This window comes from Melopsittacus undulatus, chromosome 4 (genome assembly GCF_012275295.1).
Source record: "Melopsittacus undulatus isolate bMelUnd1 chromosome 4, bMelUnd1.mat.Z, whole genome shotgun sequence".
In the NCBI taxonomy this organism is placed as follows: domain Eukaryota; kingdom Metazoa; phylum Chordata; class Aves; order Psittaciformes; family Psittaculidae; genus Melopsittacus; species Melopsittacus undulatus.
Window position 1 is genome coordinate 104,789,127 of NC_047530.1, and position 27,609 is coordinate 104,816,735.

Consider the following 27,609-nt stretch of genomic DNA (forward strand, 5'->3'; position numbering starts at 1 on the left):
TTCTTTGTGTACTTAAAAATAGAAATTGCTACTCTTATGAAATCTTAGGGTACTATCACTTTGTATTAATAAAGCCAGTTCAAAAAATGCAAGGGTTTGGTATTTCACAAGACAATCTGCCTTTGACAAAGACTGGAACAGTAATTCATAATTTCACAACAAGGTGAAGCAGCTTTTAAGAACAATTTAAATTGCATCTTTAAAATGTCAATGAGATGCACCATTTGATATGCTTGGCTGTCATGTTGAAAGGTAGCGCTTTTTTAATCAAATGTACTTCATTTGTCTATGGCTTTTAAGAACATATTATGATTTGCATTCAGTCTTTTATGTTATTTAAATATTCTGCAACAATATGAATGCTTCAGAATTACAATACAAATTTCATTTAACACTCCTTAAGCATTTGTTCACCACAAAATTATGCCAAAGGTACATTACTAACAAAGCCATTATAAAGCATTCAGCCTCAGTCTCTTCTCTCATTACACTCTTTTTGGCAATGGGATAAGGTAAAGCAAACACACATAACAAACAAACCTCTTAAATCTTTTCTAGAAGAAGGAAGCAGCAATAATATGCAATTCAACATGCTAACTCTCTGCTCCACTCATATCACAGAATCAGGAATGGTTGAGGTTGAAAGGGATCACCAGAGGTCATCTGGTCCAAGCAGGAAGTCATAGAATCATAGAATCATGGAATAGTTAGAGTTGGAAAGGACCTTAAGATCATCTAGTTCCAACCCCCCTGCCATGGGCAGGGACACCTCACACTACAGCATGCCACACAAGGCTCTGTCCAACCTGGCCTTGAACACTGCCAGGGATGGAGCATTCACAACCACCCTGGGCAAACCCATTCCAGTGCTTCACCACCATAACAGTAAAGAACTTCTTCCTTATATCCAATCTAGACCTCCCCGTCTAAGTTTTATCCTGTTACCCCTTGTCCTATCACTACAGTCCCTAATGAATAGTCCCTCCCCAGCATCCCAATTGCTCAGATCTGCTATTGAGAAAACAAGGACCATTTTTGTCATACTTCTCCATTAACAGCAATCATAGAATGGTTTGGGTAGGGAAGGACCTTAAGATCATCCAGTTCCAGCCCCCTGCCATGGGCAGGGATGCCTCACACCAGATCACGTTGCCCAAGACTCTGTCCAGCCTGCCCTTGAACACTGCTAGGGATGTTTTAACACTTCTTTGGGCAGCCTGTTCCAGTACCTCACCACCCTCACAGTAAAGAGCTTCTTCCTTATATCTAACCTGAACTTCCCTGTTCAAGTTTGAACCTATTACTCCTAAAAATACTATACTGCAGGGCACAGCAGACTCTCTTCTTTCCAGAAGCCACAGCCTATCAAAATGTCCCTCATAAATATCTGTCAGTCCAGAACCAGAAGCACAATAATGAAAATTAATTAAATAGAATTTATAGGTGAAGACCTCCATTTTCAGATTATGCAGTTATCTCTCTTCCCTTTTGTGATCATATCTATTTATTTCTGTGGCTTCTCAGATTTGTTCATGCTACTCTAATATCCTAGAACATAGTGATAAAATCCTTGTAAAGGGACCACAGTTTTGCAGGAAAAACCTCCAAAGTCCTTTTGCTCTTTCGCCTTTGTTAGAGAGGAAGCTTGATAAAGCTCTTCTACAAAAAGCTCTTCCAGCACCTTCATTCTGCCTTTAAGACTATCTTGTTGGTTATATCATTTTATAGGCCAGCCACTTGCCAGCTTCTTTGATTATAGAAACTCCATGGGTATCCTGAGATAAAAACACAACATGTGGGGTTTTTTCCTTATTTAGGTCATCTGTATTCTGTATGTTTGCACATGATTTTTTAATCAGGTTTTGTTTCTCTCTTCAGGCTTCTGTTTCCCCTCCCCAAAAAATATTTTCCCCCCCAAAAAAGCTAATTCTTTTCTTCATAGTTACATTTTTATAAGCTTTTTTGACTTCTCCATTTACATTTAATTTAGGTTAGAATCTTTATCTTTGGCATACCAGAATTGTGTGAATGATAACAGTGGTTCAATGCCCAAGAACACACACCCTGAAGGTACTTTGGGTAGATCTGAGATCTGGTTTTAATCTTTTTCAGCCCAGCAAGTCTTATTTTCCCAGTTAACATTCTTGCAGGGGCATCACCTTGCTCCTTTCTCTTTCATATCCTTATGGGTATTTTCATGGTGAAATTATTTACCTCTATTTATTCTCTTCCTTCAGTTAAACTTACTTTTCCTAAGACACTCCAATTCTCAAATGTGTTACGTTATACAGAAGGTACCTTTGGAAAGTAATTTTACTGACGCTTTGATGTAGTCAGAGCATTCTGGCTCTAACAGTTAAGTCTGCCAACTCGTGGGACAGAAGCAGAAATGAAATTCTCTGTGCATTCCTAGCAGTGTGGAATTATTCTTCCAAAACCAAAACTGACTGAGATTGGAGTTCACTGGGAGGGCAAACAATTACTCACTGACCTATCAGCTAATCTGTCTATACGGGCTCTCTATAAAACTCATGGCTCTCTTCTTTTGTAGTATCACACTATCAGGGACTTCATAATTTCAAATACTCTCCAAACTACTTGAACTTATTCTGTTTCCAGTAATTAGGATGCAGATGTTGATAACATGCCCAATTTTATACTTATGGCATATTTCCAAGATTTAAAACAGAGCGAAGAATCTGTTCCTTATCTTTAACTATCAAGGATCAAAAAACTTCCGGAAGGAATATGCATCATCACCAACCCTTGCACAAGCAGAGCACGCCTACATTGCTGTTCTGCAGAAAAACATACCTCTCCTCCCAGCTACCACAGGTTGGATGGGGCAAGTGTTTTTCAGCACCGGAAGCATAAGCAATATATAAAAATACAGGCTGGCATTGGTGTCAATTCCTTTTTCATCTCACAAGTTTTCCTTTTTTTGGTGCTAGGAAAGCTTGGGACTGAATGTAGGTGTCAACCAGACTCCTAGATGGCTAGATTTGTTCAGAGCCACTGGTCTGTATCCAAGATGGTGAGAGTTATTCTTATATTGATCTAAGCATGCAAGAAGATTCGTGTTTGCCATTTAATCTCCAGGGTAAATCTACAGTTATTCCCTTTTATTTCACTTGCTTCTTTCAAATAACTTTAATATGCTAGCATTAATAGGAGAGCAAGCATTCAGAATAATAGACTTCCATCTCCTCCTTTTAATTCTGCCTATTAGTTGTAAAGTAAGCCCACTGTACCTACTGACTCCTTTCTGTCTTCAGTTACTTTCGTCATCTGCCCTATAATTCTCTCCTGATGTTATTTCCTTTAAACACTATGTTCCGTAAGTCTACAGCTCACAAAACCAGAACTTGACATGATCTTTGCTTGCTTTGGCTGATTTAATTAGCAAGCAGAATCTATTATGGGGGATTATAAATATTTATTTCCAAAACATTCCTTTTATTGCTGTTGTGCAGCACTGGAAAGGATACACTAAGGCAATTTGGTTTTGTCTCTATTCAATATAAGATTTGTTCGATTGAGCAGAATGAGCACATTGGAGTTAAACAACAGAAATATCAAGAAAGTCTTTTATTCATGGCCCTGCCACTCAGAGACTAAAGGTAAGATTCTCCAAGAAGGTGAGTAGTCTTTGTCTATATGTATTGTTAATTCTCTAGGGGATGGAATACACAAAGCTACATCCCAATGACCTCCATCCAAGTTAACAAATTCATTAACCATCTTCAATCTAAAATTAAAATGAGAGAGAAGAATGTTGCTTTTTACAATTTTATTCACTCATCTTTCTCTGAAACCCTTGGTAATTTATGTATTGCTGCACTTGAAATACAGTTGCTGAGATTCCCTTAGAGGACATAATTCTCAGTGAGTGTTTTGATCCTCTCTTTCCTACCTATGTGAAGGCCACTACTATCAGAATGCATTTATGTCCTTGATAATTCTCAAGCTATCACTTGTAAAACCACCTGGATGTGTTCACTTGCATATTCTCAGAGGCAACTGCAAAAGCCAGCCTTTTCTTGCTGTCCACAAAAACCTACTGTTTCTCTTCAGACATAAAACCAGACCCAGAAAAACTGGCCATTTTTAAAGCTAGACCTCAAAACTCTACAACATGGGCTAGAAATTCTGTTTTACTATTAATTACAACTTGTCATACTGGCCTACATTAATGTTTACCACTGCATATTCTCTCTGAAAGACACCAACAGTAAAACTGTTGAAAATTTATATGGTCCCCCTGTATAAACCAGGTTGCCACTTATTAAATACAAAGCAGATCAAAAAGCAAACTACAGAAGTTAGTAAGCTTACATTCTTGCCAAATGCAGTTTTCAGCTATTTTGAGCCATGGTCCCCAGAGGTATTCTTGCAAGCGTGTGCTTCTGCTCCAATTTGTAACTGCATTGCTGTGGGTGAGCTTGGTGGCCCCGTTTCAACACACACACAAAGAGCTAGCTCTGTGGAAAGTACAGCAAAATATTTGAGCATATCCAGCAATTCAGGTCCCCTAAAAGAAAACATGTCAAAGGGGTCTGATTTTCACACAAAGATGTTCAGCAATTGCTGAAGGAGTTTCATCATTAATAGAGGCATTGGTTTCACTGGCTGCTTTCCATTTAACTTATGTGCCAGTATTTTGACAAATGCGGCCCATGACATTCCTTATCCCTTTTCTGTGGCTCCGCAGCCTCATTCCTGCCCAGACTTATCTAATGAGCTACATCGTTCTGAGGAGATACAGGTTCCATAACTGCTGCCAAATTTCCATCTTCCAGTCAATGAACGTAGACTAAACTGCGGATAATTTCTTATTAGCTAGATCTGTTTTGTCTTATCTAAAATTACATGTGTCTTCAGTGTAACCAGTAATTAAACATGATATCCAGTCATGACCAGCCACTGCTTGCTCCACATTCCTCTGAGACTTGTTTCTAATGATTTCTATACGGCACTGGCTTGAACCACTTTACCAATGAGAACCAGACCCAGATCTGAACATTCATGTAGGTGTCATGTGCTGCAAGGAGACACATTCTTGACTTGGTTTTTACAATGGCTAGCAGGCTGAGTGCATTATGTATAGCTCGGTACATGGAAAAACATTGTTCTGGTGTTATTTCTGAAATTATATCTTCTCTCAGGCAATGCATGTATCTCAAGACCACAAATTGGCTTCTCATATGAGCAGCAGACTCAACCCAAGTTACTTCCTGCCCTTAGGCACCTGAATCACTTCTTGTGTAAGGGTGGTAGTCACTCTCATACAGTTGCCTGAACAGGTAATTATGGCAGAACCTGTCCTGTAGATAGCAGTGTGACTTGAGGTCTTGCCCAGGAACTGGAAGTGTTGGGTCGTGACAGTTTTGACCCACAGACTCCAAAGCACAGAAGAGAACCTGGGACTTACATGATGAACAGGTCAAGAAAGCATTACAAAGAAGAATCTGAATGACATGAATGGGCTTGTTCAGCCTGGAGAAGAGAAGGCCTTTCAATACCTTAAGGGGGCCTTCAAGAAATCCGGAGAGAGACTTTTACAAGGACATGTAGTAACAGGACAAGGGGTAATTAAGCTGAAAGAGAGTTTGGGTAGAGAAACCTAATCTGTGAATACCACTTGGCCTAAGAGGACATAGATTAGTCAAAATGGTAATGGGTAGACAGAGCTTGAGTAACTTCACTAGAAAAAGCTAACAAATGCTCAGATACCTCTATTGTCCCTAAGTTGCAAAATAATTTTTTTTACTCTCCCCCTTTTTAAAAGAAGCTGTAAGAAATATAAACATGTTTGACTGCATGAAAATGTACCAGGGGTTGCTTCACAGGACATGTATGTCAGACAGATAGCAGACAGATAGCTGGTGACTTCTAGCAGGTGACACAGGGCAGCAAAATCAAGCTGCAGAGGAGGCTCAGCCCATTGCCTGTAACAGGACCTTACGATAACCAGCTAAGGTGGATATTTCACATTGACTGTTATGAACATTATATACAACAACCCACTCTGAGGTCTAAAATGGTCTTGCTTTTCCTCAAATCCATAGCAAAACTTTTAAGAGGTGAAAATTTTCATCTATTAGATACTATGTGAGACAAGAAAAGGCAACATCTGTTACATCCAGCATTAAGGGTATCATTCTCACAAAGGTACTCACCCACAGGAAGCCTATAATTAGACACCGTGTGGGCAGGTCCGCACCCACCATTGTGGGACCAGTTCCAAGGAAAAGAGCCGGTAGCAACCAGGATTTGACAGGGAGCTGGCTGAACGGAGCTTGCAAATCAGGAACCCCTGCTGCATTCAGAGTGGTAAGTGTTTGAAAACTTGGCTTGGATTTGGGGGAAGTGTCCTTACTAACTGCTGGCTGGGGCTGGAGGACTGTAAGGACTCCTGTTTAAGAAGACAGGCTGAAAGGTATAGTTTGAGTCAACAGGTAAACAGCAGCACTCAGAGTGATCCTGAGGAGACTGGCAGGAGCTACAAGGCTTCAAACTTTTCAATTCCAGGAAATTCCAGTAGGACATGAGGACTTCTGGGCTGTGATAATGTAACGCAGCTAAGAAAACAGGGTGGATTCAGTGGGGCTAAGGTAATGTAGGACTGAAACAACTTTGGTTTTAAAGGAAGATTAAATGATGGTGTTTGTATATGGAATCTGGACTTTTTTTTTGCTAAGTGAAAATGCCTAAGAACACAAATAACAGCTGAAATTAAAAGGAGGATAGATTAGGATACATAATTAAGTATTATTGGGAGCAGTGCAAATTTTAAGGGAGAGTGGAAATGAGGGAGAATTACAGAGCTGTTATCTGGGAGAATATGGCAAACGTTTTTGGTAGGCTACCACATACAGACAAAACTGAATTAGTCAACAGCAAGGGTTATTCTGCCCTTCAGAAATGGCAAAAGGTAAATAGGGTTGGTCTCACAGTTGACAAAATTAGAAAGCAGCCTAATCATGAAGAGGAACAGAGAGGATCCTCCTGGAAGGCAGACAAGTAACCAGATGATGGCTACAAGTCAGCTGAAGGCTCCCTCCTTGGCTCAGAACTGGTATGGCCACTTCCTAAAACTGAATCATGTTTATTGAAGTTTTTATGATGCTTATAGTCAGATTAAATGATCATAATTGTCTCTGTTAGCTTAAGTGTATGACTACCAGTGGTGAGAACCCTATTATTTCAGAAATCAGAGCAGACACTGCACGAAGCCCTGAAGTGGGAAGCCAAGGAGTTGTTGTTTAACAGCTTTTCGTCACTATTATGCCACAATTTCTTGAAATTGTTCACCATTTCCAAGCAACCAACCTAAATACCTAAAAGCCCAACTCTTCCTGCAGCCTCCAGTGATGAACAAATACACGTACAACTTTGCATACTTACTAACCTTTTATTGGAGTACTTTCCACATTAAACACCTTCAGGAAAAAATTGGATCACTCTTTTGAGTCATTACCTCATGTTAATGCCTTAGTCTACTGTCTCAGATTCAGTTTAAGAGGTCAGTAGACACTCAGAAAACTCTATTACCCAGACCAGACGATGTATGTGAGCCCTGCCTTGTTTATTACTTCATATTGGATGGTTTGGAGGAAGGAAATCTACTAAAAGTTCTGAACATCTTTGCTCCACTACAAAAGTGATGTATCTACTGTTAAATTTGTCCAATATTGTGCTCACCAGATTTCAGTATTTGATAGTCTGGGCAAATGGTGTGTCTGAGATACTGAACGGGGACTGTGCCTAGAAAAGATTATATTCTTTGTATACTAGTAGAGAATGGACCGAACAACAAAATCACATTCAAATAAAATAAACAAAATTATAGTGTACTTTAGGTATTTTCATATGGGTAAGTACATATACAATCCCCTTTATGAGGCCTAGTGACACTAATGTGATTTGTCTTTCTTAGTTTCTTTTACCATTCTGGGTTATGTTACAATACTTGGATGTGCATTTGCAAGTGTTTTCTAAATGCCTTAGGCTCAAAGCCATGCAAGAATGTGCTGAAAACAAGAAATTTAACCTGTAATTTCTATACCCAAGGCTTATATGCTAAACTCCAGATGGATTCTCCTTTATGTTGCCTTTACAATGTTAATTGAGCACTGTGCCAAACTACTGAAAAATATGAAAGGCTAAAATAAAACACTGAAAAGACAGAACTGATCAAAATATTCTCTGTTTAAGGACAGTGTCAGTGCAAGAAATATAGGAAGTATGGTTAGGGTTGTAAGGCAAGAAAGGATGAGGGGAAAAAAAATATAAATGGTGAATATTTTGAAAGAAGGCAAAGATACTTAAACTACTGTACTGAGGGGGGAAAACCTGACCTGAATATTGGAAAGACCACATACGACTGAAGGGACAGAAGGTGCCACAATTGGTTTTGTTGACATGTGAAAATGTGCTAGCAGTAGGGACGTTACTGCATAAGGAGCTGTTACTGCTCTACTGCTGCTTGCTTTGAACACAATGATATTAACCAAGGCTGATCCCCATATCAGTATAGGCTGTTGCAGTGACCCTTTATCTTCCCATCTGGCCTCTTTGAAATACAAGATGAAGAAGTGGAAAGCACCATCTAGGACATTGACCCTTGTCCATCCCACTTCTCACTGTCACTTTAAATGTGACAAAACTTCATCTTAAAACTAGCTATGTTGTTTTCCCTATGACTTCAGCTCTAGGACTATTTCAGGGCAACATACCAGACTTCATTTTTTCATGGCTAATTCTTGTTCCACCACTATTGCATTTTTAAGCATCACTGCTCCTCTTCTGGTCTCAAGTTACGCCTTTGGGGAACAACCATTTACACTTTGAGCCTTCATACTCCTAGTCTTAAAAGTTCTCTCTTCACGTCTTGCTCTGCATTCCCTTTCTTCTATTCTCATGATGATCCAACAAGACTTCCTCTCAACCTCCATTTTCTCAATATCCTTCTTGACCTATGAAACCTCTGTATATATATACATATATAAGTGTATAAATATATATACACATATATACATTATATATGCATATATGAGTATATATACATATAGAATATATAAGTATATATTTAATACAATATATATACTAAAAATACTATTCTCCCAGCTGCATGGAAACAAAGACTAACAAGATCCTTGGCACTTCAGAAGTCACTAGTAATACATTAGCAAGACCTCAAATGCCTTTTCAGTCATTGCTTCCTCAGATGCTCATCTCCATTCTGTATGATAGGCAGTATGAAGCATTTACTTTCCCAAACTATAAAACATAATCCAACATTCATGACCTGTACATTTTATTTATTAATCCCTCAGTCTAGATGTCTATTTTTTTCAGTATGATCTCATGTCCAACAATACCATTGTTGAAAGCTGGCATGCAGTTTAATGAAAGAAACTGATTCTTATAAAACCCTGATCAGTGATGATACATCATGAGCCATGAATAACAGGGTCAAACAACACAGCTGAATAAAAACCATGACCACAGCTTGATCATGATATGATGCAATGGCAAGAACTGTATTTGTAAATCCAGGAGTTGCCTTCTAGTTCTTTGCTATTATAGTGTGAATTATCCCATTTTTAATCTATTTAATCCATGCATTTAACTTCTCATCTACTTAACTGTTGTACTAATGCCTGTATATAATTTTAATTTCTTCAATAAAATATCAAATAGCAAAGCAGATCTTATTAAAATCAAAGTGTCATGAGACTTAAGTGTTGATCTTGTAAGAGTGCTACATTAGTTTATCATGTCATGTAACTGAATTCAATTATGTAACTTAATCTTAACAGTTTCTTGCCATTTTTCTTTCGTGACTGAGTATCCTGTAGAGTGTTGCATTATTCTGCCTCAGCTGGTTACTCCTCACCAGAGAAGAAGAGTAACAAGAGAATGGTGAGTAAAAGTCTCATCAATCAGATAAACAACATATCTTGGTCTAGATGTAAAAAATATCTCTTTCCTGGAGTAACATTATAAGGTTAAAAATGCTGATAACTAAAAAAGCTGAGATTTGGACTTGCTTCTCAGTAATAGTCTGTGTGTGCGTGTTCGTATGCATGTCCTGAGGAAGGTGTGTGGGACTTAAAAGCACACTGCTGACAGTCATTATGCAGATTTTCTCATATCTCACAAACCATCCACTAGTGGGCCATGACTCACAGGTTGAGCAAGAGTGTCCAGAAGATGCCCTGGTGGCCTATTGTAAGGACAATTACTGCTCCACTGTAGGTTTTGTACATAGCAATGTCATCCTATGAATATTTGCTTTTTCTTTCTTTTCTCTTCTTTTTCCTTTTTCTCTGAGCAAAACAGCAATTTAGAAGTATTTAGCGCCGATTTTGCTTCAGAAGTCCATGTCCTCTGTCCGCTGCTTATAACAATTGAGTTTAGATGAACATAACAATTGGGCTAAGTGTTCAGCAGCCTTCTTGCCAGAAATATTGGCTAGGCTGAGATCATTTTCACAAACAAGTCCTTCCAGTTCCTCTTGCTCAGCACTAAGCCTTTTAAATGCCCAGTGACAGTTTTGCCCCATCAAATGGATTGCTGCTCCAACTGTTTTTAGAAAGACATAATTTCATAACCTCCTTGCAATGTTTCTGTCATTTAACATCTCTCAATATAGAAAACCTACCCACTAAAAAAAAAACCATCTGCTGCCCAAACTACATCTCTCTTAATAACAGAATGAATCAACATTCCACAAAGACAATAAAGAAATGAAAAATAATAAATCTGCATCTTCCATTACCTCACTACATGTTCATTTCTTCTTCTGCCTTCAAAGGAAGAATCTGTGATAGCAAATCACTGATCACTTTTATTTGACAACAACCTCCCACATTTTCTACAGTCATTATTCATTAGCAGACTTACAGATTTTGGGTCTGAAATTATACTATCATTCCTGCTGTAGTGTTCCTGACATGGAATATACATCTCCTGAGTATGAGAGCTTTCCATTAAACATAAACAACTCCCACTGAACTCTCCAATTTATTTGATGAGCCAAATCTTCTGTGATTTTCCTGCACTCTCATCAGGTTCTCATCATGATAATGGGTACTTTTTTGACAGATATTGCAGCTGAATGGAGGTGATGCTTTTGGCTGACACTTAGGAACTCTCTGTTCTTCTCTGTTACCAGCTGCTTAGAATAACTCCTGATCCCCTTCCCTCCTACTCTTAATCACCACCAGACTTCCTCTCTACTTCCCACTCTCCTCAAGCAGCTAGTTTTCTTCTCTGCTACCTACATCAATGGATATGCTAAAGTTGGGGACAGAATTGTATTTCCAGCAAAATTCCATGATTCCTCTCAGCTATGCATACTGCAGCTCCAGCTCAATGCTTAGATATTCAGCCTTGCTCCTCTACCCTACCGTATAAACAACAAGCTATTACCACATAGGGACTTCAGAGTTTATTAGAGTGATGAGACACACTCTTTGCACTCTGACCTGTTCCATTTGGCTTGTTTAGGGAACAACATCACTACAGCCAAGTAATCCAGCTTCCACCAAAAATCTCACATAGGGAAATCATATGTGCCTCCTGTCTGACATGTGACAGACATACTCCAAGGACATGTTCTGTGAAATTCCCAATTGTTTCTTGTTTGTTTCTGAGAGCATTTAGCAGTGGCAATGGTCTTTAAAAAGCTAATTTTCTAACTTTCTCACATTGGCAAATCTCCAAGAATAGCTCTTGCAGACAATTTCCCACATAAAAAGATTATACTAAAATTTACCATTTTTTCCTTAATTACTTCTAATGAGCTATCTCAGTGACCAGGGGCAACAGCTCAAAGTTTTTGCTTTGCAAGAGAAGCAGTATGTTGAAAATAGAAGGCAAGTAGTACAGAAAACACCTAGAAGAAGAGGAAATTGAGAACAGTGAATGAGGCAAATGGGAGGGAGCAGAATGGTGAAATAAATGGAACCCCTGACATGGGAAAGCCAAGTGTAGAGGGAAAGTGTAGAGAAAAGGAATATATAAGGGATACAATGGTGCAAAAATACTAAGAGCCCCAGGTAAAAAGCAGCATGAACAGCCTGAAGAGAGAATCACGGAATCATTTAGGTTGGAAAAAAAACAAGTCCAACCATCAGCCTAACACTACCAAATCCACCACTAAACCATATGCCTAAGTGTCACATCTACGTGTCTTTTAAAAACCTTCTGGGATGGGCAGCCCATTCCAGTGCTTGACAACAATTCTGGTGAAGATATTCTTCCAATCTACACCTCCCCTGGTGCAATTTGAGGCCTTTTCCTCTTGTCCTACCTCTTGTTACTTGGAGAAGAGACTGCACCCCACTTTGCTGCATCCTCCTTTCAGGTAGTTGTACAGAATGATAAGGTCTCCCCTGAGCTTCCTTTTCTCCAGATTAAATAACCCCAGTTCCCTGAGCCTTATCTTATCTTATCTTATCTTATTTTATCTTGTCTTATCTTGTCTTATCTTATCTTATCTTACTTGTGCTCCAGACCTTTCACCAGGTTCTTTACTCTTTTTTGACACACTCTAGCACCTCAATGTCTTTCTTGTAGTAAGTGGCCCAAGCTGCCAAGCATGAAGTTTTTACCAAGCTACAGGTATCACTATCTTTATTCTAGTATATCTCCCACCTGTCTTCTCACAGCAGGCAAAACTCAGGACCTCATAATCTGATTCACTCCCTCAGCAATCTATGTACAGTATTGGCTGTGCAAGAAATACAGTGAAAAGCAAAAATGAGTGGAAGGGAAGGGTAACCTCTCATCCTGTTGGCAACACTCCTAATGCAGCTCAGGATGCTACTGGATGTCTTTGCTGCAAGTGCATGTTGCTGGCTTATGGTCGATTGGTGTCCACCACGACCCTCAGGTCTCTTTCTGCAAAGCTTCCTTCCAGCTGACAGGTCCCCATTGTGTACCAACCAGTATATGAAACTATTCCTCTTCAGGTGCAGGTTTCTAAGCTTCCCTTTGTAATAAGTGCTTTTAAAGAGGACAAATCACTCTAAATAAAATGCTTAACCTGTATATTCAATTTACTTTAGGTGGCTGGAATGTGGATTATTGCGTTTTATCTCCTTGGCACTGTAGCAGGTGAGACACTATCTCTCTGAAAACTACCACTAGAAGGTGAATTCAGATGAAATAATATGTAGGAAATGATGACTGGTATTTAACACTGGAGCTGTAGTATGATTTGTGTGGGCAACTGTGTGGCAATGTCTATTCCTGTGCATAGAACTAATGCTAAAAGGCTCTGCTCTCTTTAAATTTTACTGTTGAGAGATAACACTGTGCTGAAAATCCACAGAGAAATCCAGAAACACGTGTCCTACTTCTATTAAAGCAATGTACAAGCTGTCTTTATGTGACTGCTGTGTACAAAAAAACCTTTCAGCAACAGGGTGTTTAGCACAACAGACAGTGCTGAAACATAAAAGTTGATCATAAGTGAACAAGAGACCCATTTGATCTAGGAAAAGCTACTATATTGAAAGAAATTACCATTTTATTAACAGCACAAGGTTGCTGCATAAATATCCTTCAATCCTATGAGCAGAGACAGGATGCTTTGGGTTAGGAAGCATGCTGGAGTAATCCTAACAAGCACTTCTTGCAAGACTTTTTAAAAGAAACTAGATTAAACCTTTACAAGCCTAGAAAATGGTATCAAAACAACACCTAGGTTATCTGCAAATTATTTAGCTCCCTGTGTGTACCTCCTTCAGGCAATATCCATGAAGGAAACAAGAATGAATCTCAGTTTCAAAATTCATCATAAAATGAAATCCTTAGCTTTCTGTTCTTCAGACTTTTGTAGTCTCAAATAGATCATCAAGCACAAGAAAGTCCAACATGTAAACCAGTTGTTTGTTCTACTCTAGGTAAAGAGGTTTGCTACCCCAGGCTTGGCTGTTTCACAGATGATCCACCCTGGTCTGGGATACCAGGGAGACTTCTGACAGGTTTGCCTGACAACCCGGAAGATATGAACATCACCTTCTCCCTCTACACCAGAGAAACAGGAAATAACTCACAGGTGACATTTATTTTTAACATCAAGAACTGATTAAACCTACAATGTTTGTTTATTATTTTAAAAGTCTATGTCAGTCATCACAGGCAAAACAGTCAGAATAAGAAGGTAGTTGAAGGTACGGTACTAAATGTACTTTGGGACAAAGTACAGCAAAAATGTTGTGAATGAACTGTAAGACACAACAGCTTTCCTTGCAGAAGGATATGGGTTATGGCAGACTGCCTTTTGCATGCACTTAGGTCTCTGAGGAAAGCTGAAGACATTCCAATAATGAGCCTTCTGTGTATTCAGGTAGGAGAGCAAATAGTGCTGTCTTACAGGGAAGCTGAACTGTGAAATTATTGTGAGCTTTAAAACTAAAACTCTGAAGACTGATTTTATGTAGGTTCCAAACCCACAGTGAAATGAGAGTGATTTTACATTCTTACCTGCCTCTCTGTGCTTTCAAAGTAAGACAGAACTACTCAGGTTGCTTATGCTCTGAAATACTGAGCAGAGCAATACAGAGGAACCCATCAGATCAGGAGCTGGGACCACTTCAACAAATGTTTATGAAGCTACTAAACCCCTTCCAGGCTCCCAAACCTAGTGTCCCCTGAGCTGTACAGGGATATTTAGGATTCCTCTGACATGACCTGTGATGCCATCACTGCTATTGCTGACATCATTGCTTACAGCAATCCTGGTTGCCACAATGAGAGTCCAACGCAGGCTCTCTAAGGGTGAGAAGTTATACCTGCAATAAACTTTCCCAAGCTGGAGAGGAAGGGGCATGTGAGCACACAAGATACGTTCAGCAGCAGGATACTCAGCGCTTCTGTTATTGGTAAAATAAGTCAATTTATACCACTTCCCAGCCACTAAAAAGTACCTGTGATCAAGGCACAGCCCTTCTACACCCAAACTCCCTGAGCTCACATCACAGACCCTGTATTTGTCTGAAAACAATACAGACAGATGTCATTCTCAGACAAAAGGGAATATTTATAATTAAGAAGCTTGCAGCAATGTGTGAAGATCAGCTTCACTCCTGTTGCTGACAGTTCTTGCCTTTCTGGAGCAGAATGACAAAACCACCATAGAAACATTACCTATGCAGAACAACACAAGCTGTTTAGATGCAGAGCAGCACACTGAAGGCACAGCTCAGGTCAGTAAAAAAGCAAGCTGAACCAGGAGATGTGGAACTGATGGGCCTTTCCCAGAAGGAACTCTTCTAACTAGAGCTAACAGGCAGCATGTAACTTGTGGCCCCTTTAGGTTACTTCACATTCCACATAAGGGGGTTCTTCCGGCATTAAGCAGAATAGACAGGAGCAGCAGAAACCACATGGACACAACTTCTTCAGAAACCAGAGTGGAACTGAGAAAGGAGAAGTACAGGAGTTCCAGAGTTGAAAAAATCAGATTTGGTCTATTAAAAGTAGTCCCTTGAGTCCTACAGAGGGGATGACCTAATTGGCTTTTTTAAACTGTTTGAAAGTACGAATAGATTAATCTTTTTTTTTTCTCTCTCTTTTTTTCTCCTCCAAAACCAGCTCATCTCAGCAATAAACTGTTCAACGATCCAAAACTCACATTTTTCCTCAAGGAGGAACACCACCTTCATCATTCACGGATTTGGCAGCACTGGAAAAGAAGGCTGGGTGGTAGAAATGTGCTTGGTATGAGAGTAGCTTCTGATTTCCATCAGCGGTTGTAACTACAAACTGTCAGTATCCTTTAGGCATTAATGTCCACTTTCCAGTTTGCAGTTCAGTAGGTTATGGCAGATATCAATCAAAAAGCAAATTTCACAAACACCAGAATATGTTCCCACTCTGGAAGATGGAGCATAGTGGAGGCTTCTTGGGCATCTCTGACATTAGGTTTCTCTAGAGAGTTTCCATCCTCAAACCCTACAGACTGCATCAAAGCAAGAAACCAAACACAGATGTCACCAGCCTGTGCACTGGTGTCAGAATATCAGATTAGACACACTGACACACTGCATCTCCCATTAGGAGAAATTAGACTGTCCTTCAGTCAAAAAACCTTCCTGCATTGTAAAGCTCAAGTTTCAGCTTACAAACATTATTCTGGTTCACCACTATTCAGGTCTTTAAAAAGCTAAACCCAACAAAATAATAATGAACCCCTTTTTCTTTGATTACAGAGTGCAATGAAAGAAAGAGATTTCAAATATGAAATGTGAAACTACCACAAAACCAGAGAGTATTCTGTGTCAGTGTCAGCCTTGGCTCTGATAGATAAGCAAAATTTACTCTAGTTTGTGCTTCTTCCACACAGGCACAAAAATATGAGAAGCTAGAAAAAGGCCACTACTGAATACTAGTCATAGACCCGCAGCACCACTTTGTTTCATAGATCTATGAATACTTTTAATCTACAGTATTAAATTTCTAATTTTTCAGTTGAAAAGAAACAGCAGTTCTATCTTGCCTCTGTATAGCACAAACTTAAGAGTGCCTACAGGAAAGGAGGAGGTCCAGGCATCAATGCACTCTTCAACCTTCTGTTTTCCTTGTCATTCACCCTCAGCTGTTTATCATGGATTATTTTTTGTTTCCACTTCTTGTCCTTTCTCAAACCTTAAGTGAGCTTTAGTCACAGAAAGCTACAACTGTAGACTTCAATACATAATTCTTCTACTAGAAGAATCACTGATCTCTGCAAGACTGGCTAGTACTGAAGTGACCAACACATTAGCTTTCTTTGCTGAAACAGAAACTTTCTCCTCTACTCCAGCCTTTCCAGTCTGACATGACTTTGACTTTCTCAGTTTTAAAGGTACTTGGTAAATAAGTCTACTTTCTATGCTATTCAATTAGGCTAACGACATCTCTCAAAGTAAGTCACATAGTGTGCATAGAGACTACTGGGCTGTTGTGTGGCTTTTCCAGATTACTTCAAATAGGTATACAAGTGGCTGTAGATTAAAATATTCTTATTATGGTCGTTCATAATTGATACTTTTTGGATGAATGGCTTGTTACATTCTGTTTTGCAAGAAGATGCACATTTCAGCATGGCACAGGCAACAGTGAAGAGTCCTGCCTAGTAAAGGTTGAGAAATTGCATTAGTATATTACCTTTTAATGTTTATTCCAGTTTTAGTTTTATCTCTGTTATTTTGTCTCCTTAAATACTTTGCTTTATGTGTTTCCGCATCAGCTGTTATTGGAAGTGGAAAATATCAACTGCATTGCTGTCGACTGGAAAGAAGGTGCAAAAGGCACCTACATCAGTGCGGTGAACAACCTCCGTGTGATTGGGGCTGAGATTGCCTATACCATCAAAATTTTAAAGGTAAAAGGTACAACTTTACCTACAGTTTAAGGGGATCTAGGGCGACTGTGCTGCCACAAAAGACGCACATTAAGCTGACGTGGTCGAAAAGAGGTGCCAATTAATTAAAAGCCAGTAGGTGGCAACATTTCCATATGATCATACAGGCAAGAAAGGATTCCGTGCGAAGGAGGCAAGGGCTGTGAGTTCAGTGCTTGTAAGAGTTTTGCCAGCGTGAGATACGTGTGCTAGAAGTGAGCTAGTGTCTCAGTTTAGCACAGCTGAAATGAGGAGGAGCTGACTCGTTTGATAATGCCATATTTGCTGTCTACAGGCAGGATAAATTGTCCAGTTTCCTTCTAGTTGTGAACTTCATGTTCCTGAAAGCTCGTGTTCACATCTACACATAAAGCACAGAACTGCTCAGATGTGAAGTTTAAGAGTATTGGCATTTGCTGCTGACTTCAGGAAGACTCATGAGTACTTAGACATGCTGAAAATAAGAACCCTGCCTGGCTACGGACTTGATCCTGGTCAGGAGGTGTTCATCTTGAAGTGCTGCAAGAAGTAGTTTAGAGCCCATATGGCAAAGTACTGACTTTGCAAGCACCTGAATACAAAAGAACATTTTTCCAGAACCTGCTGGGGTACAATCGATTGTTTCTACCTAGGAGATTCTTATGTAGCCTCACACCTTTGCTTCTGTATCTTTCTTCTTTGTGTACAAAGCCCAGGTCACTTGAAGATGTGTTCAGTTTTTCATTTAATATCTCTATTACTGCTCCATTTGCAGTCTAAGCTTCTCTTTCTTCCTTCAGAAAAACTCATAAACGTTCCTTAGACTTCCTTTTCCCCAATTTATAAACTTCTGCAGTTTGCCTTTAGGAAAGGTTAAGCTGCACTGTAAACAGGACTGCAGTAAATCGTATTCAGAAGAACCTGTCCCCTACCACTAAAGGCAGACAGGCCAGTACTACAGATCTGCTTTTATTTGGATACATTCTGCATACATCTGCATTACAAAACAGAACTTGATGTAAAACCATTAAGGAATTAGCAACAGCAAATCCTTGAATGAAATATATCCCCTGCATGCAACCTACATGTTGATTAAACTCCATTTCCACCTTCAATGCATGTGTAATATTTTAACAGTGCAGGTCTTGTACAGCTAACATGTGGCAAAGAGGAGAATAAATGTCACCCCACCCAAGCTTGTCAGCCAAAATACTATTGAGTGTTATCACATGTTCTATGTATGTGCATTGAGAACAGACATGCAATTTAAAAAGGCTCCATAATTGATTAAATAAAGAAAAAATGAAATTATTTGACAAAAATTAAATTAGGGCTTGATCCAAATGACAAGAAGGATCATAGTTTGTCACCAAGAATAATTGAATATGGTAACCATACACCAACACTACAACAGTGAATCCATCATCACTAGGCATTTTAAATTCTAGATTGGATCAATTTCTATCAAGTCTTAGTGTAATTTAAACAATAATTAAGTCAAGGAACTCACTTTAAAAAACTCAGACCCAGTTTGCTATGCAGGAAGTCAGTCTAGATGTTCCCAAAGGCCCATAATGTAAGACACCCTCTTTGCTTGCTATTTAAAGCCTGTGTTCTTGTCTCCCACCACCACCTCAATGATCAGAAAGTCTCCAGATGCTCCCCTCATGATATCCATTTAATTGGCCACAGCCTGGGAGCACATACTGCAGGAGAGGCAGGAAGAAGGACTCCGGGCATCAGACGGATAACAGGTAGGCTGTTCGCCGATGTGCAGAGCTAACATTGCATGTGTCTAAAAGCAAGAAACTTCCAACACACTGGCCTGTAAACTGGAATTAAATTATTGGCAGTACTGGAGGCACCTCTCATGAGAGGAGGCAAACTTCATGCTTCCCAGAAAGAAGGGTAATTATTACATTTTCCTTCTCTAGTTAAGTTAAAAACTGTAGTAGATGACTTTAGTGGAGCAAAAGACATAGTTTACATGTAATCCAGTGAATTATGGTAATGTTACATCAAACCCTATGCAAAGACAAAGCAACATGTCAGGAATCCTTAGATTTTCCTATCTGTAAATCTTTACAGGCCAGTATTAAACTCAAAGGTAATAAAATGCCTTCTTTGTGGTAAAATGATGCCATTATATAGCCTATTGGCAAATGTTTTACTTCTGGTGGAATAAGTTTATAGAAAGGTTCACAAAACTGTGTTATTACACATTTTCTTTTCAGTTTTGCTTAACATTCACATTATTACTGTTCAACATGCCTTGTGCAGTACTGAACAACGGATGTTGTAAGTTGGCAAAAGACATTAACACGTACAACACTTCCTTCCCTCCCTCAACCAATAAATGGGGGGGGGTTCTTTTAGGTTTAGACCCTGCTGGGCCCTGTTTTGAAGGCACTCCTCCTGAGGTGAGGCTGGATCCTTCAGATGCAAACTTTGTTGATATCATTCACACTAATGCTGCTCACTTTCCTGCTGTAGGTAAGTGTTCATGTGCTAGTAAACACCTGCAGGGATGGGCACCATGCCACTAAGACACTGACCTCATCATATGTGTATCTCAGGGTTTGGAATACATAACACCACTGGTCACCTGGACTTTTACCCCAATGGAGGAACTGTGATGCGTGGATGCACTGATTTACATCCAGATATGAAACAAAGTGAATTTGAAGCTATCATTGCAGGTAAACATACATTCCCAACATGCATAGTACTTTGCTTTCATCCCATTCTGAAATATTAACTGTGAAGGTAACTGTCAGTTTGGGAGTAAACAGCTAAACAAAATTAGGTTTTGCTTATTTAATTGTAAGATCTAGAGGGAAATAAGAAACAATGAAGGCTAGATCAGAACAGTAATCCTCAGGGAACAGTGTAGGAAAGGAAGTTTAATATAGGCCTAAGCTTTGCTCCTCTAATTTGAAATTGAACCTGCAGAACACAAAAAGGCAGGGAACAGGGAACAACCCAGTCCAACAAACCCAGACGCCCAGAAGGAGGTTTTCCAGGCTGAGACAAGTTAGAGCCATAACCAAAAGCAGCAGCATGACACCACCATCTTTAATTTCTTGCAGATGCTGCAAAGAGCATCTGACACTTCTACATCATAAATTAGGCAAAAGCACTCAGTGTTTCCAGTGGCTGTACATGCTTCACCTATCCACCTGAGACTTCTCTCTTCACAGCCTTTGGAGAGGTCAGCAGAAGGCTAGTGGAGTCTCCTTGCTCTGTTAAGCTCTTTAAAACTGTAATTAATGCCATTGTCTTAAAAGGGACTCTGGTGCCATAGCAGATCAATGTATCCCACTTGAAATCTTGGGGTAACTAGCACACAGTTCTCTGGATAAACCCCAGGCTAAACAGCAACTTCTCAAGACCACGCTGCTGTTCTGTTCCATGCCTCAGCTGTTTTCATGGTGAGACAAGTGCAACCCTTGTACAGGGTAACAGGAGGTTATTTCACTGATGTTCATAAACTTTGTTCCCACAGATGCTACAGTCTTTGGAGGGTGCCATCACTCCCGCAGCCACGAGTACTATTTCAAAAGTATCCTCTATCCCACCGGATTCTGTGGATATCCCTGTAAAAAATATGATTCCTTTGATCTGGTAAGTATATCAGACCAGGAATGGGTGTGGAATTTCTGTAAAGAAAAAGATCCAGGTCTCTACACTCACAATAGGTGCCACTATGTGTGCAGAAGACTTGGATGCTGGTGACTGCGCTTCTCATGGGGTGGTTTGGTAGGAGGAAGAGCACAGTGAGACACAGCAGCTCCACCAGCTATTCCACTCTGGGACATTAATCCTGAGACACAGACGATATAACCAAAATAGGGGGAAAAACTTAAACCCCATGCAATTCTCACCCTAAACCTTTATGCTACGAGCACGTAGGTTAGATATAGCTATCCTACTAATTTCTGGCTGGAAGAAGAGACATTTGGAGCCTCCAAAATCCTTGACTGTTCTCCAATTTACACTCAGTAGAGTATGTAAATAAATGCATTTGTGAATGATGCTCCTTTTCTTCCCCTCCATATGGTGTTGCAATGTGAATGCAGGCAAGTTGCTTTCCACTAGAAAGGTAAAATTGGCTCATACATTGCCCTAGACTCTAGCTGAAAAATATTTGAACTGAGGAGTTTCAGATGGTCATGGACATGGGTATCAAACCTGCTCATTCTACACCCTGATGTATGGCAGGGTGCAGGAGCTGTTGTCTGCAACAAGTCCATCAGGTTTTGGTGGCAAGATATGTCAACATACAGCTCTGCCACAGCTTTGCAAGATCAGAACAACATTGTCAGCCTTCATTTTGTCAGAGCTAGAATGAAAAAATACTCCTCCTTAACCAATGCTCTTATTTTCCCTAGGGAGACTGTTTCCCATGTCCAAAAGAGGGGTGCCCAATGATGGGGCACTATGCTGACAGATTTCCAGCCAAACTGGAGAGGATAAACCAAAAGTATTTTTTAAACACAGGAGCAGACCCACCTTTTGCTGGTAAGTAGAGAAAGTTTGTTACAGTTGTTGGTGTGTTTGAAAAGTGATTGCCTTGACGTAATTAACAGCCATGCTCCTATGGTGCTTCTATAAACAACTTCCAACATCTCTGACAAAAACCACTACATTAGTTACTAATATTCATGATCACTGAGTCTTTCATTGCCAACACAAACTAACTCCAGTTAGGAAAAAAAGAACTTTCCAGTAAACTAGTATTTTTAGGTATCTCATATCAATGAGAACCTAGCTTGTTTTGCTTTTCTTTATGCAGCTTGGAGACAAAAGGTGCTTATCCAGCTGTCTGGTGCTAAGAAAACGAAAGGGAATATAAAACTCGTTTTCCATGATGCAGAGGGGAACACAAAAACATACGAAATTGCCAGGTAAGAGAAATTAATATTTCCCTATAACATTTAATGCTGCTAACATTAGTATAAGCATTTTCCACACGTTTAAGCAATGCAAAAAATTATTCCATGTTGCAAACATTCTGCTTAACATCAGATTTTGAAGAGTTACGATTTAGAAAATGTCCATGGCTGGTTGCAAAAAGGAAATGGAAATCACTTCCTTTTCATGAGTTCTGTGTTTCTCTGAGTCACTCTTAGAAAATAAACAAATGTTGACTTGGGGAATGCACACAATTCATATGATACTCACATTTCACATGTACTTTAGCACAACCACACCCACACTAGCATGGCGACATACACATCAGCATACTCATTCTTTGCACTGACGAGGTTTTGCTGTGCTGGCAACTTGCTGAATGATCTCATGCAAGGCAATCCTATGCCCAAACTTACCAAATTTGCAAAGTGGATACCTCCTTTCTCCCTAGGAGATAGTAAAAGCCATCACTACTATATAAATGGCACATCTATATAAGCTGGCCAGCAAACTTCATTCATAGCTCTTATTATTTCCCACTGACTACCAAAGCTCCACTGTCGTCCAGAACAAGTGTTTCCATGCATTCTCTTACCATCCTCTGTGCATGTGCAGACCAAAGCACCACAGAAGTGTCCAGCTCTTCCCTAAACTCCTTCCCAAAAACCTCACCTGAAGCTCTCCCTGCCAAGATAAGTGCAAAACACAACCCACATGGGTGCTGGAGGCAGCCCCTGCCTCATCCCTTGTTATTTCCCAGTGGTTTCCTGCCTCATGCCCATTTACTGTTTTCATCCTCTCCCTGTTCAGAGCATAACACCAGAGTCCTGGGCCTGCACTGTCGCAAAGAACAGCACAAGTGCAGATTTCTGTTGTAACAACGCTTGTGGAGAATTATTTAGTTCAGCAGTCTCTACACTGGTAAATTTAACACTGCTATCTTCATTGTATTTGCAGTGGAGACCTCTCTGAAGACCAAGTTTACGTAAAATACCTTGATGTTGAAATTAACCCCCAAAAAACTACACAAATTGAATTTCTCTGGGACAAAACCTTGTTTACTCTTCTCTGGGCAAGACTGGGAGCAGAAACAGTCAACATAACTCACGGAGATGGACATAGGTAAGTATGTCCCTTTACAGCTCAGAAGGAATGTGCAAGGAGTGCAAAAACTCTGTGAGATACGATTGAAAATCAGTCTTAAATTGGACACAGCTGGCAATCAACAATGTGAATTTCAGTAACCACAAGGATTTCACTTTGGACGTAAAACTCAAATGTTTAAGAACAAACCTCTACAAACCTGAAGTACAGGGGGTAACTGTCTGACAAGGTATACACAGAGCATTATTTGGAATGTATACTGTTTTGCTAAATCCAGACAATTGCAACCCAAGATTAAGCAAGTCTCGTTCCCAGGTGCATTACCTTGTTCTGTACAGAAAATCCAAGGAAGAATTATTCTTATTTAAATAATTGGGGTCCAGCTGTAAACAGAAGCAGGGACTTTTTCAAGTTTGGGGAATATTCTTCAGGAACAAGGCGCAAAGACTGAGGTCATAGAATCATAGAATAGTTAGGATTGGAAAGGACCTCAAGATCATCTAGTTCCAACCCCCCTGCCATGGGCAGGGACACCTCACACTAAACCAGACCACCCAAGGCTTCATCCAACCTGGTCCTGAACACTGACAAGGATGGAGTATTCACAACTTCCCTGGGCAACCCATTCCAGTGCCTCAACACCCTTACAGTAAAGAATTTCTTCCTTATATCCAAACTTCCCCTGTTTAAGTTTGAACCCGTTACCCCTTGTCCTATCACTACAGTCCCTAATGAATAGTGCATTCCCAGCATCCCTATATGCCCCTTTCAGATACTGGAAGGTTGCTATGAGGTCTTCACGCAGCTTTCTCTTCTCCAGGCTAAACAGCCCCAACTTTTTCAGTCTATCCTGATATGGGAGGTGCTCCAGTCCCCTGATCAACCTCATGACCCTCCTCTGGACTTGTTCCAACAGTTCCATGTCTTTTTATGTTGAGGACACAGAACTGCACACAATACTCCAAGTGAGTACCCACAAGCGCAGAGGGGCAGGATCGCCTCCTTCGACCTGCTGGTCACGCTCCTTTTGATGCAGCCCAGGATACAGTTGCTTTCTGGGCTGCAAGCGCTCACTGAAGCCAGCACATGTTCATTTTCTCATCGACCAACACCTCCAAGTCCTTCTCCTTGGGCTGCTCTGAATCTCTCCTCTGCCCAACCTGTAGCTGTGCCTGGGATTGCTACGATCCAGGTGTAGGACTTTGGACTTGTCATGGTTAAACTTCATGAGGTTGGCATCAGCCCACCTCACAAGTGTGTCAAGGTCCCTCTGGATGGCATTCCTTCCCTCCAGCATATCCACCGAACCACACAGCTTGGTGTCTTCAGCAAACTTGCTGAGGGCGCACTCAATCCCACTGTCCATGTCACCAACAAAGATGTTAAACAAGACTGGTCCCAACACCGAACCCTGAGGGACACCACTCGTTACTGGTCTCCAGCCGGACACTGAACCATTGACCACAACTCTTCGAATGCGACCATCCAGCCAGTTCTTTATCCACCGAGTGGTCCACCTATCAAATTGATGTCTCTCCAATTTAGAGACAAGGATGTCATGTGGGACAGTGTCAAACACTTTGCACAAGTCCAGGTAGATGACGTCAACTGCTCTACCCCTGTCCATCAGTTTCCATAGCCCCATCACAGAAGGCCACCAAATTGGTCAGGCAGGATTTCCCCCTAGTGAAGCCATGCTGGCTGTCACCGAGCACCTTGCTCTTTTTCATGTGCCCTAGCATGCCTTCCAGGAGAATCTGCTCCAAGATTTTGCCAGGCACACAGGTGAGAGTGACTGGTCTGTAATTCCCCAGGTCATCCATTTTCCCCTTCTTGAAAATGGGGGTTATATTTCCCTTTTTCCAGTCATCAGGAACTTCACTCAACTGCCATGATCTTTCAAATATGATGGCCAGTGGATTAGCAACTTCATTCGCCAGCTCCTTCAGGACCTGCAGATGGATTTCATCAGGTCCCATGGACTTCTGTACGTTCAAGTTCTTAAGATGGTCTCGAACCAGATCCTCTCCTACAGTGGGCCCAATGTCTTCATTTTCACAGTCCCTGTGTCAGCCTTCCAAGACTTGGGTGGTGCAGTCAGAGCCTTTGCCAGTGAAGACTGAGGCAAAGAAGCCATTCAGAACCTCAGCCTTCTCCAAGTCCTGTGTAGCCAGTTCTCCCAATAGCTTCCGTAGGGGGCCCATGTTGTCCCTAGCCTGTTTTTTATTTGCTACATACCTACAGAATCCCTTCCTGTTATCCTTAACATCCCTAGCCAAGTTTAATTCTAACTGGGCCTTAGCTTTCCTAACCTGATGCCTAGCTTCCCAGACAATATCCCTGTATTCTTCTCACGCCACTTGTCCTTGCTTCCACCTTCTATAAGCCTCTTTTTCCTTTGAATTTTTCTCAGCAGCTCCTTATCCATCCAAGGAGGTCTCCTGGCCCTCCTGCTGCACTTCCTTCTAGTCCGGATGCAACACTCCTGAGCTTGTAGCAGGTGATCCTTGAATATCAACCAACGGTCTTGGCCCCCCCTGCCTTCTAGGGCTATATCCCATGGAAACTTGCTAAGCAGGTTCCTGAAAAGGCCAAAGTCTGCTCTCTTGAAGTCCAGGGCACTGAGCTTGCTGCGCACTCTTCTCACTGTCCTAAGGATCTTGAATTTGACCATCTCATGATCGTTGCAACCAAGGCTGCCCTGGGGCATCATATTTCCAACGAGCCCTTTCCTGTTGGTGAGCACGAGGTCAAGCAGGGCACCTCTCCTCATCGGCTCCTCTATTGCTTGCAGAAGGAAGTTGTTTTCCACACAATCGAGAAACCTCCTGGATTGCTTGTGCCGGGCTGTACTGTCCCCCCAACAGATGTCAGGGTGGTTGAAGTCCCCCATGAGAACAAGCGCCTGTGAGAGTGAGGCTTTTCCTGTTTGTCTGTAGTGTGCTTCATCCACAGATTCCTCTTAATCATGTGGTCTGTGACAGATCCACACAATAATGTTTCCCATCGCTGTTCTGCCTTTAACCCTGACCCACAAAATCTCTGTAGACTGCTCACTTGTCCCCAGACCAAGTTCCATTCTCCACAGCCTTTCCCTAGCATAAATAGCAACTCCCTCTCCCTTCCTGCTGGGCCTGTCTGTTCTAAAGAGCCTGCAACCTTCCATTTCAACACTCCAGGCACAGGAGCCATCCCACCATATTTCTGTGATGCCTGAATGTATACAGTTCTGCCAAAGCCAGAAAATTACAACCCAAGTTAAAGCAAGTCTCATTCCTAGGTGCATTACTTCTGTATAGAAGGTCCAAGGAAGAATTATCCTTATTTAAATAATTGGGGTCAAACAGTAACCAGAAGCAATGTCTTTTACAAGTTTGAGGAGAATACTTCAGGAACAAGGCACACAGACTGAATTCTGCAAAACACCAACAGAGACTTAAAAAACTTGATCTGCATAGAGAAGCTGAAGGAAATGTGTTTCTCAGTAAAGAGAAAAGACTGGAGCGAAGCATAAAAATAGATGAATAAACTAACTGGGAAGTGATATCCACTGGGTTTAGGACAAGGTTAAACCGATATATTTTACAACAGATAAAATATAGGTTAGATGTTAGGAAAACATATTCGTTATCATTTGACATCGGCATGCATTATTTAGAGAAGCTGATTAAATCCCTTTTGGGCTGACCTCCTAAAAACAAGTTGTAAATTTTGCTTGGGGCAATCCAGTAAAGCACCAAACCTAAACAAAGGCATCTTAACAAGACTTAACTGTTTATCTAGAGTTCTATGTGTATTGAGATTAATTTTATTCATGTATTACAACTCAAGTTTACAGCTAGTCTTCAAAAAGAAGGAAATTCACCTTGTTCCTGTTAATATGCAGATGCTACTGCTCTGTACAGCAGGCGCTTAGGAGACTTAAGTGGGATTATGGATTGAACTAACAGCCCTCAAGGTGACAGCTGAGAGCTTTGCATTTGTCTTTGGGGGAAAACAGATAAATAAATCTTGATTCAAGTGTTTTTTCCTTCCCAGATCAACTCTTTGTGGCCGTGGAACTGTGACATATGGAGTTCCCCAGTTACTGACACCTTGCTAGATTACAACTGGTTCTGTACGCAGCAGCTGAACAAACCATCAGTCCTGTGCATGCAAATGTTGATACACGAGGCTATTAAAGCAAAGTCCAAACTGTGGCTGCCTTTGTT

At 40.7% G+C, this 27,609-nt stretch overlaps 1 protein-coding gene across 5 annotated transcripts; it reads left to right on the forward strand.

Annotated features, from left to right (window-relative positions):
- Nucleotides 1-3,554: 3,554 nt before the first annotated feature.
- On the forward strand, nt 3,555-27,597 carry LOC101876583 (pancreatic lipase-related protein 2-like). Of its 5 annotated transcripts, none has more exons than XM_031053910.2 (15): nt 3,555-3,620; nt 6,186-6,333; nt 9,864-9,927; nt 13,080-13,128; nt 13,920-14,074; nt 15,613-15,738; nt 17,249-17,383; nt 19,026-19,134; nt 19,757-19,873; nt 19,957-20,079; nt 20,886-21,004; nt 21,772-21,901; nt 22,176-22,287; nt 23,252-23,416; nt 27,437-27,597. In XM_031053910.2, the coding sequence occupies exons 3-15, from the start codon at nt 9,925-9,927 to the stop codon at nt 27,498-27,500; spliced, it is 1,407 nt and encodes a 468-aa protein (XP_030909770.2). In that variant the 5' UTR covers nt 3,555-3,620; nt 6,186-6,333; nt 9,864-9,924; the 3' UTR covers nt 27,501-27,597. The 5 variants fall into 5 exon arrangements, with proteins under 5 accessions (XP_030909770.2, XP_030909766.2, XP_030909767.2 ...); XM_031053906.2 differs by having other exon boundaries at nt 3,556-3,620; nt 9,825-9,927; XM_031053907.2 differs by having other exon boundaries at nt 3,556-3,620; nt 9,854-9,927.
- Nucleotides 27,598-27,609: the final 12 nt, after the last annotated feature.

What these genes read in the sequence shown, in the direction of transcription:
- LOC101876583 (XM_031053910.2), top strand. An exon ending in GGGCATCAGACGGATAACAG is followed by an intron (nt 19,135 to 19,756) that starts GTAGGCTGTTCG and finishes GGGTTCTTTTAG; the next exon opens with GTTTAGACCCTGCTGGGCCC. An exon ending in AGCAGACCCACCTTTTGCTG is followed by an intron (nt 21,902 to 22,175) that starts GTAAGTAGAGAA and finishes TTCTTTATGCAG; the next exon opens with CTTGGAGACAAAAGGTGCTT.